The 16,364-nt window shown below is 40.6% G+C and overlaps 1 protein-coding gene across 6 annotated transcripts in view; it reads right to left on the bottom strand.

Annotated features, from left to right (window-relative positions):
• The window catches only part of HNF4G (hepatocyte nuclear factor 4 gamma), a 184,547-nt gene that overhangs the window by 41,069 nt on the left and 127,114 nt on the right, over positions 1-16,364 (bottom strand). For 4 of the 6 annotated variants that reach the window (XR_005749522.1, XM_040354455.1, XM_040354452.1 and 1 more), the window contains exon 2: positions 3,469-3,640. Coding sequence is in view for 5 of the 6 variants with exons in the window: in XM_040354452.1 (XP_040210386.1) it covers positions 3,469-3,640 (172 nt within the window). In the remaining variant the exon portion in view is untranslated. Of the gene's footprint in view, positions 1-3,468; positions 3,641-13,205; positions 13,235-16,364 lie in introns of all 6 variants that reach the window. The other 2 variants (XM_040354454.1, XM_040354453.1) reach the window with 1 other exon arrangement.

The following is a 16,364-nucleotide window of genomic DNA, read 5'->3' as shown; positions in this document are numbered from 1 at the left end:
AAACTCTCTAGCAATACACACCAAACTGAACATGTGCAGCTTCCCCCCAAGACTCTGTTCTATCAGCAGATAGATTGGGGACTGTGGAAGAAGGGGAGGATCAGAGACGACAAGATCAAATAGCCTTTTTACACAATGCAGAGGATAAACCCCTTAGGTTCTATAGTGAGTATAACAAGTATGCTTTACTGCATATACAGACTGATTTTACTGTTGTGGGGTTTAGTAACACTTTAAAGAATCCAGTCTGTCCTACATTGGATACTCAGTGGGGATGCAGAAAGCAGTTACAATAAACTGTATCTAAATCCAAAAACAAAATTGTAATATATTTTGTACCTTACCAGACCTCGTGCCCCATACACACAATCGGAATTTCCGATGGAAAAAGTCAGACAGACTTTTTCCATCGGAAATTCTGACTGTGTGTATGCCCCATCGATGAATTCCATTGGAGTTCCGATGTAAGTTTGGCCCGGCAAAAGCCCGATCGTGTGTATGGACCTTTGGATGTAGTGGCCTCATTAGTTTAATTTTATCAGATCTTTTTACTTTATTTTTACCCGGTAATCCTGCCAATAAAACAATTCCTGTCTTGGGGTGACAATGCTCATCGACTCTTCTGTATCTATGGAGTAACAGTGTTGTCACCCAAAGCTTCTTTCCTAATTGGCACAACAAACACCCCCCTCTCATCATCTATTACAAAGAGGGCACAGCCAATCAGTTCGCAAAACATAACTGTGAGAGCTGATAACTTTGAGAAATCAGTTCAGTCTATAGGATTTTACAAGGACACAAAGATCATATATATTTTTTCTGTATTTTCAGAAAATATATTTACAAAAGAAAACAAATGCAGTCAAATCATCTAACGAATATAAAATGCACCATATTACATGTGTGTTCTTGGGTTAAGATATACTTTCCTGACAAAAAAATATCGATGTGGTCACAGATAGCATTTAAAGAGTAACTCCCCTTGTGTTGATCAATGTACATTGCAATAATTTTAACAAGCTTTGTTGCAGATTTTTACAGGTTGTAATTCTAAAAAAATAGCTGTTTGTTTGTCTATGTGCAAAATGATTGTGCATGGGAGTGTTTTCCTTATTATCATTCAGCTGCTGCACTTGCAGGGCTCTAATGAGGAAATTTACAGGGTCTCCTCCCTTTAGATGTGATTTCCCTTTGAGAGTATCTCACCAAAAATGACATTTTTGTTGCAGGGGGGTGCCAAAAATTGGACCTGTATCTTAGTGCAGACTTCTGGGAAAAACAGTAAGCCAATCACACAAGCTGGAAATGACATTTCTGGAGGGAGTTTTGCACACCATCTATGGCCATAATGTCTCCAGGTTGCCATATTGCATTGAATTTTACAGAAAATAACAGAGCTGCAGATTGAAAAGTATTGGGGATTTTTAAAAACATTAAATTACAATGTGACCTGTAATGCAATTGTATATGTTGTATTATTATTATTTTTATTTATATGTTTTTCCCAACGAAAATGATAGCTCAGTGTGTATATTTTCCCTGGTCTTCTGAAGAATGGTACAGTTGTATTTTTTTTAGGACCTGTTCATACCTCCTTAAGCTGTGGTGATGCATGAGCCACAAAAAGTTTTATCATGTGTTACTGCGTGCTGCATTATCATAGCTCATTCATTATGAATGGATCTCATTGCAGTCACGTCTACTCTTTGTTCATGCAATGATGTAAACAGGCTATCAAACCCTTAGCATTTCTAAACAATACTAATAGCATATTTGATTTTTGCCAGTTTTATGTGCCCTTACCAGAATTGAAATAAGGCAGGAGTTAGGCCTGATAGCCTGACATTGAGAAGGCACCTCAACTAAATATAGGAGAGCTTATAGGACAAACTGCAATCCCTGGGAAATAATACTGGTAAATAATTGCTATAAAATTTCAAGGACAGTGATTTAGATTTTTATAAATTCCCACAATTGGATAGTTCTGATATTATTGGTTACAGGTAGTTACATAGCACCAACAAATTATGCAGCGCTTTGCATATACAGTGTATTGTACATTCATATCAGTCCCTACCCTCAAGGAATTTTCAAGGTCCCTAATGCTCATTCATACATAAATATATGTAGCGGCCTGCTACTTTTTAGCTGGTGCTGCTTTAAATTTAGAGGGTAGTCTGAGAGTTAGTTGACTCAGACTGTATGATTTTTCACTAAATTTGGGCCTCTGTTCCAGCCATGGCTGTACTGTGAGTGAGCACTATTGTTGTCTGGGGTGTCGTTATCATCCCAGGCCGAGAGTGGCAGCAGTCAGGCAAAGGTTTTTTGGGTGTTCCCCTTCGGCAGCCAATCAGAGGGAGTTGATCGTCCCGCTGAGCATGCTGGGGAGGAGTACTTAAGGGACAGACGTCACTAGCCCGGGGTCATCGCCGATCCTGGGTCTGTCGTCCCACCACCCCCCGTGTGTGGCCCTCATGGCCGGGGGTGAGTGTTCAAGTGTTCCTGACTCTGGGACCACGTTGACCTGGGGTTGTGATCTACCAGTCAGACTGGGTCTACGCTTGTAGAGTGGTCCTGAGCTGTCCGTCCTGAGGGAAGAAGTCACTCGATGAAGAACCTGTCTTAGAGAGCACCGAGCAAGAGGCTGGTATTTTAGGAGAGGCCTAGAACTTCATCGAAGGATGCACTATTACTGGAAGGCTGGATGATGATCGCCTGTCAGTTCTAATTTTATAAGAAGTTCTTTGGGAGAGATCCGGGTGCTTAATCCTGTGCCGAGAGGATTTTGGACCGAATATACCTTTATCTTTGGGAAGGTCAGTGGCAGAGACTTTACCAAGTTTCCATGTGACACCCTGGCTGCTAGGCTAGTGAGAGAGGCCTATCCAGGTGCGCTATACCCGCTCTGGCTAGAGTGGCGACGAAAGCTGCGTTGCTGGGAGAAAGAGTGTTTCCGAACAAAAGTTATACACCTGAACCTGTTACCTATTAGCTTTCCTCCTCTTCAACTACCACTTTTATTCTTCTACCACAGTTGGTAAATAAAGTAGAGAAAAAGAAGTCTAAAGTGTGGACATTGAAGTTTTTCTCAACTCTCATCTGATACCCTAGACGGCGAAGAAATAGAGGTAACAAAACAATTCAGCAGCTCCTTCAGGGGTAGTGCTACACATAGTAGGGCAAATTTGGCAGAAGCCAATTACCATAGAGGCATGTCTTTGGAATGTTGGAGGAAACCCATGGAAGGGAGAACTCCAACCATTTTCTATATCATTTTAACTGGACATTTACTCTAAATTAGATTAGGGAAATGGATGGCAGTAGCAGTTTACTGATTCATTTCATTTGTTGCTTTGAGTAAAAATGTATTTATTAAGTGGTTTCACTTAGTGTACAATGTTTAGATAACGGCTTGTGTGTGGCAGATTCACTATTATAGATACTATTGTGAGTAAAGAAGTACAATACCTGCAAGAGTATACATGACTCTTCCTGATGCTACGTCTGAAGAACCCCTTACATCCATCACAACTGGAAGCTCCATAATGCTTCCCTGTAGCTCTGTCTCCACAAATTGAACATACACTGTTGATTCCATTGTCAATTCCATTCATGTTGATTGATTCTCCAGGGGAAGTTTCTAAGGAAAAAGCAGACATTTTATGTTTGATAAATAAAGTTATATTCATGCAATACATATTCCACCATTACCTCATGTATAAACCTTTTAATGCAGAACATATTTATGCATGCTTGCCAATTGTACTGGATTTGCCAGGAGGTTGACGCTTTTTGGTAAACTGTCCCACTACAGCTTTATCCCAGGTTCTGTCCCAGGATCAGGACTGTGGGGACAGCAGTATGTCATTGCTTCCAGTGTCTGGATTCTCCTTTATAACTCCCATAGTAGTCTCTAGCACCCTCGCTGTGTGCCATCTTAATGTGGTGGTAAAGGCAGAAGGTTTTTACCTTAAAGCAGTCGTAAACCATCAGGGTTTTTTTAATAAAAATAACAAACATGCCTACACTTACCTGCTCTGTGCTATAGTTTGGCACAAAGCAGCCCTGATACTCTCTTTCTGGGGTCCCTCGCTGGTGCTCCATGCCCCTCCTCTTCATCGAGTACCTGCAGGAAAACCCTCTGTCTGTGAAAGAATTTAAAGGAAGAGCATAGCTACTGCCGGCTGCTTCTGACACTACCTGCAGGCGGGATAGGAGCATGTTGCCCAGCTACAGAGATCCTGCAGAGAGGAAAGTGAGCTGAGCTGAGTTGATGTGAGGAGGTAAACTGGCGATGGTTCATGTTAGGAGGGATTTGTTTGCAGGCACAGGCAATGGGGTTAAGGTGAAAAGGAGGGTCAGACTAAGAAGAGGGACTGGGTGTCAGAATCTCCAGTCATTGTTGCTGTGTGGAGCTGCTCAGTATGCCCAGATAATGTGAAGCTTTTTTTTTAAACCATTCCATTTAACTATTTTTTGATCCAAACCCACTACAAACAAAAGTGTAAACTCACTACATATATTAAACTCTCTAAAGCCTGGTACACACAGCCTGAATGTCATGTCAAATGTCAGAATCGGCTAGTCCAACAGAAACCGTCCAACATTTGGCCCATTTGTACAGCAGCCTACCTGAAAGAAGTTGGTCTAATGACCGGCTTTTTTTAACTGTGGTGTTAAATATTTTATTTTTTTGCATTAAGCACAGTAGTTTTTTGATGATACCCATCACTATTTAACCACTTCTCTACCCCTCCTTGTTGCTCCTGCACTTAATACCCAACATCATATACCCCACACGTCTTCCTTACACACACTTCTCACTTTCAAACCCTCCACACTCCACACATTCTGCTCACAATCATACCCTCTACACTCCTCTCCTATGCATACTTCTCACCATTAGGCTCTCCTGTAAATACTGTTCACAATTATACCCTCCTCACACCTCTCCTGTACATACTGATCACCGTCATAATCTCTGTACATACTGCCTACTGTCCTTCCCCGCCCCCCCCCCCCCACTCCTTTTATGGACATACTGACCATCATCATACACCACACCAAATGCCCCACCAAGTACATTCTCCGCTAGGGATGAGCTCAGGCGTGTTCGCACACTCCATGTGCAGAGCCCGCCAGGAAGTTGGAGCGGCGCTGCGCTAATCACAGGCAGCGAGACATTTCCTGATCTCTGCAACCGAGCATCGGGACAATGTCTCCCTGCCTGTGATTAGCACATGGCTGTGCCGACTTCCTGGCGGGCTCTGCACATGGAGTGTGCGAACACGCCCAAGCTCATCCCTATTCTCTGCCAATGAGACAAGTTGGTGAAATCAAACTTTACTTTGCTTCAAAATGGCTGAAAGTAACATTAAGTCTGTACAAAGGAGTTGAGAATCTTTACTCAACTGAGTGAATAGTCATATAAGGAGAGCTGCTTTTAGAAATCACGGGGCCCCATACCTGACAGACCCCCCCCCAGAAATATTACATACAACTGTGACCCAAGTGTTTGGCCTTTAAGTTGCAGAGCGGCCCCATTGAACTCAATAGGGAGTTTGACAGTTGGTGCCAGGGCCGCCATCAGGGGGGTACAGGCATTACACCTGTAAGGGGCCCGGAGGTCCCCAGGGGCCCGGATGGCAACCCCCTTTAAAAAAAAAAAAATTTTTTTTTTTAGGGCAATTTTTTTTTTTAAAGGTCCGGAGGTCCCCAGGGGCCCGGAGGCCCCGGATGGCGCCCCCCCCTTTTTTTATTAATTTTTTTATAAAAAAAAATATTTTTTATATATATTTTTATTTTATTTTTTAATAAAGAGCCATTTTTTTTTTAGAGGTCCGGAGGTCCCCATATATATATATTATTATTATTATTATTATTATTATTATTATTATTATTATTAAAGGGCCCATAGGTCCCCAGGGCCCCGGATGGCAACCCCCCTTTTTTTATAAAAAAAATATATTTTTTTATATATATTTTTTTATATATATATATTTTTTTCTTTATATATATTTTTATATATATATATATATATATATATATATATATATATATATATATATATATATTATTAAAGGGCTCAGAGGTCCCCAGGGCCCCATGTGTGGCAAACCCCCCCTTTTTTTTAATAAATGTTTATTTTTTTATTTTTGTTTTTATATATATATATATATATATATATATATATATTATTATTATTAAAGGGCCCTGAGGTCCCCAGGGCCCTGGATGGCAACCCCCCTTTTTTTTCATAAATGTTTATTTTTAATTATATATATATATATATATATATATATATATATATATATATATTTTTTTTATTATTATTATTAAAGGGCCCAGAGGTCCTGGATGGCAACCCCCCTTTTTTGCAATTTCTTTATATATATATCTATATATATCTATATATATATATATATATATATATACATATATATATATATATATATATATATATATATATATATATATATATATATATATACACACACACACACATACATTTATATATATATATATATATATATATATATATATATATATATATATATATATATTATTAAAGGGCCCAGAGGTCCCCAGGGCCCCAGATGGCAACCCCCTTTTTTAAAAAAAATATATATTTTTTTTATATATATATTTTTTATTTTTATTAAAGGGCCCAGAGGTCCCCAGGGCCCCGGATGGCTACCCCCCTTTTTTTATATATTTTTTTCTTTATTTCTTCGTTTTTGTGTAAAGGCCCCCCCCGCTTCTCAATCCGCGGCAGCCCCCCCGCTTCTCAATTTATGGCGGCAGCACCCCCCCCCCCGGTTCTCTGCTCCAGGGGGATGCCTGAAGCTGTGTAAGGGGCCCCATAATTCCTGATGGCGGCCCTGGTTGGTGCTGCCTATCAAACTCTGCAGCCTGCGTTAAAAATGCTGCAGCTGTGAAGTAAAGGCTTGCAGCAATGGCATGTATATAGCTCTGGGTGGGCAGCGAGGAATAACAGTAAATCAATCCATGGCTTTTAGAGCTGTCAGACTGAGGAGCTGTCAGACTGAGGGAGCCTTCGTCGAGTTTTTTTCTTTCTTTTTTCGGGTCAGTGGCGGCATCGTGATTGGCCGCATTCACATTTGACATTTCCTGAATGTTTGACAAAGTGCACAGATAATGCACATTTTGCAGTGCATTTCAATAATGCACTGTAAATGCGCATGGCGCTTGTGGTGCCATTAATTGTTAATGGCACCCCAAATGCAATTAGCAGACCCACATTTTGTCATGTGGCAGATTTACAAAGCTGAATGCCTTAAAATGTTCTAGAGCTTATATGATATGTTTGTCACACGTACAGGCAACATATTCAAGTGAATGGGCTACCCTATGTGAAAAAAACAAGCGGAAACAACTAGTGCAGGAACATGTGTTCCCGCTATGCAAGTATGAATGGGGCCTTAGGGGTGGCATATACTGTAGAAATTACTGATCATAGATGTCTGTCAGCTTGAGGGAAAGATGTATTCACTGGCTCTAGCACTGCAGTGGCAGCTAGTGTCTATCTAACTGCAGCTCTAGGCTGGCACCTGGCATATTCACCCCTCTCCAAATTCCTGAAGTTTCTGTTGCTTCACTCCAGCAGCAACCCCCTGAACCCCCCCTCCTCCTCCAAACACACCCACTCACCCCTTTTAGCAAAAGCACTGCTCAATTCAAGCCCCCATAGCTTGCACTGGAGTTTGCAGTAAACACAGAGCATGATCTGGAGGGAGGGGGAGCAGAGATCAGGACTCAAGGATGAGGTGGGGCAAGCTTCCTGCTCTTTCATCACTCTGACAAGAGATAACACTGACGATTGCTAGCCTAGCCGGGAGAAGACAGAGGGGGAATTCAGGACCTGGGAGAGGCACAGACAGAGACTCTGCAGGTGTCCCTGCTGCTTCTAATCTGGACACTTTGCAAGTATGTAGAACCAATTCCCCATGCAGAGCTGCTCGAGGGAGAAAGCCAGCAGCGCTGCAGGGGGATCAACAGGTGTCACAAGGCAGTACAGATGGCTCTCCTGCTCGGCAGGTGCCGGACCCCCATTTGAAGTAATGGGGCTTGGGCCCGGTACAGGAGGGCTGGCTGTACTGCCTTATCAGCGGCCCTGCATATCAGTTATCCAGTCATGCAAATTCCTTTTTAATAATTAATCTGCATGATTGGGTATTCAAAATAAAGGGGAAATTACTTTGCATATGATTGGATAATTGAAGTAAACATTGACACAATTATTTGAGTGAAGATTCTGAACTCCTTTAGTAAATTAGCCTTATTGGGTGCATTCACACTATCTATATCTATATATATATATATTTAACATTCATAAAATTAATTTAGTGTACTTCACATCCATACTAGCTTCAATACAGAAAAAGGTTATGGTGGTATCACATAGAAAGTAAAACAACTTTTCAATGATATGGTACTTCATAGAGTAAAAAAAAAACTTGTCACATCAGCCCTGTTTCCAAGGAACTTTCCATCAATGTGTTTACCACAATCATACACCATTTATCAAAGCAAAGCATGGAGGGGGAAATGGATCCATGATTAAGTTACCAACCCATTTAGTTTGTCTGGAATATCAATGTTATATAGATTTTTGGTAACTAAATTAGGTACAGTGCCTTTTCTGTATTTAATAAGTCACAGATTAAATATATATATATATATATATATATATATATATATATATATATATATATATATATATATATATATGTCAGTATTTAAAGAACCACTATCATGACACATATACTCTTTATGAGTTTATTATATTCAGTTTGAGGCGTGTAATGATAGTGTGTCATAGTTGTCAAGTGTCCCGCATTCTGCAGGACAGTCCAGGGATTCTATATTTTCTGTGTTCCCAGGCTGTTTCGCAAGATCCAGGCGGAACTCTGCACGGCTATAAACCTACTACTCCTAAGAGCTGCTAATGAAAATGCAAAGTTATGTCTCTTAGCCACCCCTCTCCCACCTTGCCCTCTCCCCATTGAATGCATATGAGAACGTTTTTTTTTTTTGCAGCCATGGATAAAAGGGACAATAATTACAAAACAATCCAGTGCAGTCAATCTGACCCAATTATAAAATGTTGTTGTGGTAAAACATAAGTCCCAATCCAAGATACCACCAGCACACCATGTTCACACAAAAAGACGCAACACATTTATTAGCACCAAAAGGAGCAAACTTTTGCAGTTGCTAAAGACAGTGACAAATGACAAGGACACAATGAAAGGAAGATGCTGTCGCCAGGTGAGTATAATCATAATATAAAGTCCTGCTTGGGGCTTCCTTTCAGCTGGTATGTACCAGTACTCAGTATCGCCACCTTACGCACAGACCTACAATGACAGACAGCTCAACCAATCCCTGCTGTGACATAGAAACAAAGAGCTAGGGCAGAGGAACTCATATGCCTTGTACACGGTACTCTAGCTGCACCCTTGTATCTCAGCAGTTACCAGTCAGCCCGGTCTGTCAACATATTAGACAGACACACAGCCAGGTGGGTCAGGCAGCTCTGATAAGCTAAGTTGTGCAGCCAGCAATTTTTTTATTTTTTTCATCGGAGGTTAATCTCAGGAGTCAGAACACACAAACATATAAATCATAATTACTCTCACTTGCAGCTTAAAGGGGTTGTAAAGGATTTTTTTCCCTAAATAGCTTCCTTTACCTTAGTGCAGTCCTCCTTCACTTACCTCATGCTTCTAAATGTCCTTATTTCTTCTGTGAAATCCTCACTTCCTGTTCTTCTGTCTGTAACTCAACACCGTAATGCAAAGGCTTTCTCCCTGGTGTGGAGAAAGCCTCTTGAGGGGGAGGGGGCGAGCAGGCACGTGTCAGGACACTCTCTACTTTGCAGATAGAGAAAGGAGCTGTGTGTTAGTGGGCATCCTGACACTCCTGCATTACTGTGTGGAGTTACAGACAGAAGAACAGGAAGTGAGGATTTCTCAGAAGAAATAAGGACATTTAAAAGCAAAATTGAAGGATGAGGTAAGTGAAGGAGGACTGCACTAAGGTAAATGAAGTTATTTAGGGAACATTTTTTTTCCCTTTACAACCCCTTTAAGTTAATATAAATATAAAATGAATAGCTGCCATGAATTATAAAAACACAGAAATTAGTTATGAAGAAGGAACATACAGATAATTTTACATGCTTTAGTTAGGGCAGGGGGGGTGAGAAGAAGGGCGACCTCATCCGTGTGTTGCTGCTTCTTCAATGTCCAGCAACTCCAACAAATGTATTTATTTATTTTATATGAAATATGGAAGGGTTAAACATCTCAGATTTTTTTTTATTGTCTGTGGAGATTTGGGACACGTATCCTGATTTCCTGCCTATTTGAATGGTTTTGAAAAAAACAAATCAGAAAATTCTTTTTTTACACCTTTGGGTCAACTAATATATTGAAAAGCCCCTAATATTTTGTTTAAACCTGTTATTTGAATGAAATCCCAGATGTACAGAATTTTCCCAAATGAAAACTACATTCACAGTTAAAAATTATTTCATTCCAGAATTTTTTTTATTTTCCGCTACTTCAAATTCTTTAATCACTTCATTTAGAAACTAATGTCAATTTGTCCCCACCAATAGAAAATCACACAAACCTTGCAAAAATCTGTTCTACTGGTGTATTGCCAGCTTTAAATTGGTTCTAAAGGCTGGGGGTTCTTTACCTTCATGCTTTCTTTGTGTGTGTAGCTCCCCCTTCAGCCCCCTCCCCCTTATACTCACCTGAACTCGATCCCAATCCAGCGATGTGCACAAGAGCAGAAACTCTCCTGGGACTCTTGCCTCTGTCAATCACAGCCAGTGAGGAGGGCTTGGGGGCGGGCCCAAGCCATGCTCTGGGTGTCTCATGGACACACACAGGCGGCTCAGAAGCGAGCGGGGAGTAGCCAGGAGCACCCGCAGGGCACCCCAGAAGAAGAGGATCGGGGCTGCTCTGTGCAAAACCCTTGCTCAGAGCAGGTAAGTATAATAAGTTGCTTTTTTCTTTTTTATTAACCTTTACAACCCCTTTAAAGCCTTAACCTTTCTTGAGTGATAGGACAAACAAAATAATTGAATAGCAAAATTACATCTATCTCAGTGGTACAGTATGCTGCACCAATTCTATTTAAAAAAAAAAAAAATATGAAACTTTCAGCATTTTACTCTTTAACTGCTTGCCGACCAGCGCACGACTATATACGTCGACAGCATGGCATGGACAGGCAGAAGGACGTATATATATGTCCCCTCTAAGATTGCGGCATTGTGGACGCACATGCATGCCCGCCGCAACTCCATGATACCGTCCCGGTGTCCTGCGGACTCGATCGCCGCGGGGATATCCACAATCGTCTCACGGTGAGGAAGAACGTGGAGATGCTGATTTAAACAATCATCTCCCCACTCTGCCTAGTGACAATGACAGTGATCAGCACTTTCTGTAATCGGAAGCGGTGATCACTGTCTTGTCACAAACAGCCCATCCCACGGCCCCTAAAGTAAGAATCACTCACTAGGGCACACTTAACCCCTACAGCGCCACCTATTGGTTAACCCCTTCACTGCCAGTGTCATTTTCACAGTAATCAGTGCATTTTTATAGCACCGGTCGCTGTAAAAATGACAAAGGTCCCAAAAATGTGTCAAAAGTGTCCGATGTGTCCGCCATAAAGTTGCAGTCACGATAAAAATCACTGATCGCCACCATTACTATTTAAAAAAAAAATATTAATAAAAATGCCATAAAACTATCCCCTATTTTGTAGATGCTATAACTTTTGCACAAACCGATCAATAAACGTGTATTGCAATTTTTTTTTACCAAAAATATGTAGAAGAATACGTATCGACCTAGACTGAGGAAAAAAAGTTTTTTTATATGTTTTTGGGGGATATTTATTATAGCAAAAAGTAAAAAATATTGATTTTTTTTCAAAATTGTTGCTCTATTTTTGTTTAAAGCACAAAAAAATAAAAAACGCAGAGGTGATCAAATACCACCAAAAAAAAGCTCTATTTGTGGGAAAAAAGGACGTCAATTTTGTTTGGGAGCCATGTTGCACGACCACGCAATTGTCAGTTAAAGCGACGTAGTGCCTAATCGCAAAAAGTAGCCCATTCTTTAACCAGACAAATGGTCCAGGGCTTAAGTGGTTGTAACCCCCCCTCAAAAAAAAAGACAAAGGCATAATGAGCTAGTATTCATAGCATACTAGCTCATTATGAAATGCTTACCTTAGATCAAAGCCCCCGCAGCGGTCCCAGGACACTGCAGTGTCCAGCGACATGTCTCCTGGAGTTATTTCTGGGAGCCGTGAGAATGCCCCTTATGCGCACGGGAGCTGCCAGTAATGGCACGAGCGATCCGTTTCTTCAGTGTGCATGTACCGATGACGTTGGCATGCTGATACAGTGAATATCTCCTAAAGGGTGCAAGTTTAGGAGATATTCACGGTATCTACAGGTAAGTCTTATTATAGGATTATCTGTAGATAAAAGTGGTGTGTAAAGCCCTGTACACATGATCGGTTTGTCTGATGAAAACGGACCGATGGACCGTTTTCATCGGACAAACCAATCGTGTGTGGGCCCCATCGGTTTGTTTTCCATCGGTGAAAAAAATAGAATATGTTTTAAAAATTTTCTATGGATAAAAAAACGATAGAAAAAAATGATCGTCTGTGTGGCACTCCATCGAAGAAAAATCCACGCATGCTCAGAATCAAGTCGACGCATGCTCGGAAGCATTGAACTTAATTTTTCTCAGCACGTCGCCGTGTTTTGACTGATGGTGTATAGGCAAGACTGATGAAAGTCAGCCTCATCGGATATCCGCCGAAAAAATCCATCGGATTAGATTCCATCAGATATCCGATCGTGTGTACAGGGCATAATGGTTTACAACCACTTCAAAAAGAACAATAAAGTGTTCCTAGTATCGCAATAAATATTGAATGAACTGAGTAATTAAAAATATTTATGTTTTTTTTCAATGAAATGTAGTAAACCATTTAAAGATCACAAATTATTCCTTATCTACAGGAAATCATTGCGCAATAGCTTTGCACATCAGTTAAAAACACTCATGTAATAATAATATGTGATATAATGGAAATTCTATAGAAAAATTCCTCTTTGGTTTGATAAGCTCAATATTTACCTTTCCTACTACTCATACCTTCCAACTTTCTGAAATGATAAAGAAGGAAACATTTTAGCACACAATATATAGGCAAAGGGTACATCCCTGCCACAACCTCAGTTATATGAACCACAAAGATCTAAAATCTAGAAAATGATTGCTTAAACCACACAAGTGTCTTTGTTTACCTCTCCTTTTCCTTTATATTGGCCCTTCAAAATAACAAATGTAGTAATATAGAGGTTGGATAAAAAATGTAGTGCAACAGAACACTTTTAGTAGTAAATTAGTGCATTTTGTATGGCGACATACTTGTCAGTAGAAATGGGCCGAACATCCCCTGTTTTTTTCGTACCAGAAAACTTGAGAAATCAAAAGTCCCCATTTTGAAGGCTTATATGCAATTAATTGGCCATAAAAAGGTCATGGGGTCTGGGTACTGCCCTGGGGGACATGTATCAATGCAGAAAAAAAAAAAGTTTTTAAGAAAGATAGTTTTTACAGGAGCAGTGACTTTAAAGGGGTTGTAAAGGTACATTTTTTCCCTCTAAATAGCTTCCTTTACCTTAGTGCAGTCCTCCTTCACTTACCTCATCCTTCGATTTTGCCTTTAACTGGTTGCCGACCAGCCGCCGCAGTTCTACGGCGACATGTCGGCTCTCCTGCACGAGAGCCCGTAGCTCTACGTCGCCTCGCGAAGCGGCTACTAGCGCCCCCCCGATCGCTCGCTCCTGACTCCCGCGCGCGTGCCTGGCGGTCGCGATCACCGCCGGGCACCCACGATTGCTCGCTACAGAGCGAGGACCGGGAACTGTGTGTGTAAACCAAGGGAACATACTTAACCCCTTCCCCGCCCCCTAGTGTTAACCCCTTCCCTGCCAGTGGCATTTTTATAGTAATCAATGCATTTTTATAGCACTGATCGCTATAAAAATGCCAATGGTCCCAAAAATGTGTCAAAAGTGTCCGAAGTGTTCGCCATAATGTCGCAGTACCAATAAAAAATCGCTGATCACCGCAATTCCTAGTAAAAAAAAATATTAATAAAAATGCCATAAAACTACTCCCTATTTTGTAAACGCTATAACTTTTGCGCAAACCAATCAATAAACGCTTATTGCGATTTTTTTTACGAAAAATATGTAGCAGAATACATATTGGCCTAAACTGAGGAATTTTTTTTTATATATATATATTTTTGGGGGATATTTAATATGGTAAAAAGTAAAAAAAATATATATTTTTTTTCAAAATTGTCGCTCTATTTTTGTTTATAGCGCAAAAACTTAAAACCGCAGAGGTGATCAAATACCACCAAAAGAAAGCTCTATTTGTGGGAAAAAATGGACGCCAATTTTGTTTGGGAGCCACGTCGCACGACCGCGCAATTGTCAGTTGAAGTGACGCAGTGCCGAATCGCAAAAGTGCTCTGGTCTTTGACCAGCAATATGGTCCGGGGCTTAAGTGGTTAAATGTCCGTATTTCTTCTGAGAAATCCTCACTTCCTGTTTTTCTGTCTGTAACTCCACACAGTAATGCAAGGCTTTCTCCCTGGTGTGGAGAAAGCCTCTTGAGGGGGGAGGGGGCGAGCAGGAGTGTATGGCCATATTTATAGAAGTACATAAGAGGGAGAGGACAGAAACACTCAGCTGTAAAGCCCCATTCACAACTCTGCATAGTGGGAACTTGAATTTTTTTGCGGGGGGAGGTGTTTTGAAGCATTTTCACTCATTACACATAGGGCAGCCCATCCACCTGAATGGGCTGCCGTACACACAGCAATTGCCCCAAAGAAACTTCATAACTTTTTTCTTAGAGCGGAGCTTGCTGCCTTTTTTTACTGTGATTTTTGGTGCCGCGCATTTCTGAAATGCAAAGAAACACTCAGATGTGAATGGAGTCTCATTGTTCTTGTGTTATCGCACTAATTTCACTTTCAGACGCCATTCACAACTAGCATAGTGGGAGGGAATGTTTTGTGGCTTCTTTGGGGCGAGTGCTGTGTATAGGGCAGCCCATTAAGGTGGATGGGCTGCCATATGTGTGATGAGTGAAAATGCTCCAAAATGCCTCCCCACCTCGCTAAAAAAATCATGTGGGAATTTGAGTTCCAGCTATGCAGAGATGTGAACAGGGCTTGACAGCTGACTGTTTCTGTCCACTCCGTTCTATGTACTTGTATAAAGATGGCCATACACTATGCAATCTGATTGAGTATTTTGAATTTGGTGAAAAGGGTGTTCACTGATTGATTGCATCTCATTTAAAAAATGTGCACCTGGGAATGGGTGGGTGGATGATGCAGGGTGTATGCTAATGAGGTCAGCTGGTCAACTCCTTCCTGGGTCATGAACTATAGTCTGATCAAAAAACAAAAGAACAAAAGCTGGACAGCCGCACTCCAAAATTTTCTTTAAAAGAGATGTCTTTATTTTCAACTGTGCATACAGTCACTGCAAGCCCACAAAAATCAGTATGGCCAACGTTTCGCACTGGCGTCAGTGCTTAGTCATGACTAAGCACTGACGCCAGTGCGAAACGTTGGCCATACTGATTTTTGTGGGCTTGCAGTGACTGTATGCACAGTTGAAAATAAAGACATCTCTTTTAAAGAAAATTTTGGAGTGCGGCTGTCCAGCTTTTGTTCTTTTGTTTTTTGCTATTACCGCATCGCCAGCACCCTGGTGGTTCAACAACCCCTGATCATCACGAGGCTCACCTGGAGCGGTGAGAATTCTGTCTATAGTCTGATCAAGAAGTAAGACAGAAGCAATAGATATGTTTGGAAACATGGATGAGGACAAGTGATGTAAGTGTCTGTAATATTTATGGAAAGGAAAAAAGTGAGGTAAGGGGGCGCTCAATTTTTAAATAATTAAACAGTGCATAAATATATACTAATATCGAATGCCTATCAATAGAAATATCAATTATGACATAAATAAATTTAGTCCATATGAGATATATATATATATATATATATATATATATATATATATATATATATATATATATGAATATAATATCTGCTATTGTGCAAAAGAAATGAATTTGTGATCAAAAAGTCCTTAGTATTGTATATAATAATTGCGTGATGAAAGTAGATATCTTGAGTAGAAAGTGAAGCCTTCACCAAACATAGGACATTCACCCGACGTGAATAAGTAAATTGGCTCC

Source organism: Rana temporaria, chromosome 5, assembly GCF_905171775.1.
Source record: "Rana temporaria chromosome 5, aRanTem1.1, whole genome shotgun sequence".
Taxonomy (NCBI): Eukaryota; Metazoa; Chordata; class Amphibia; order Anura; family Ranidae; genus Rana; species Rana temporaria.
The sequence above is the reverse complement of the archived record's forward strand: the minus strand, read 5'-3'. Positions and strand labels throughout refer to the sequence as shown.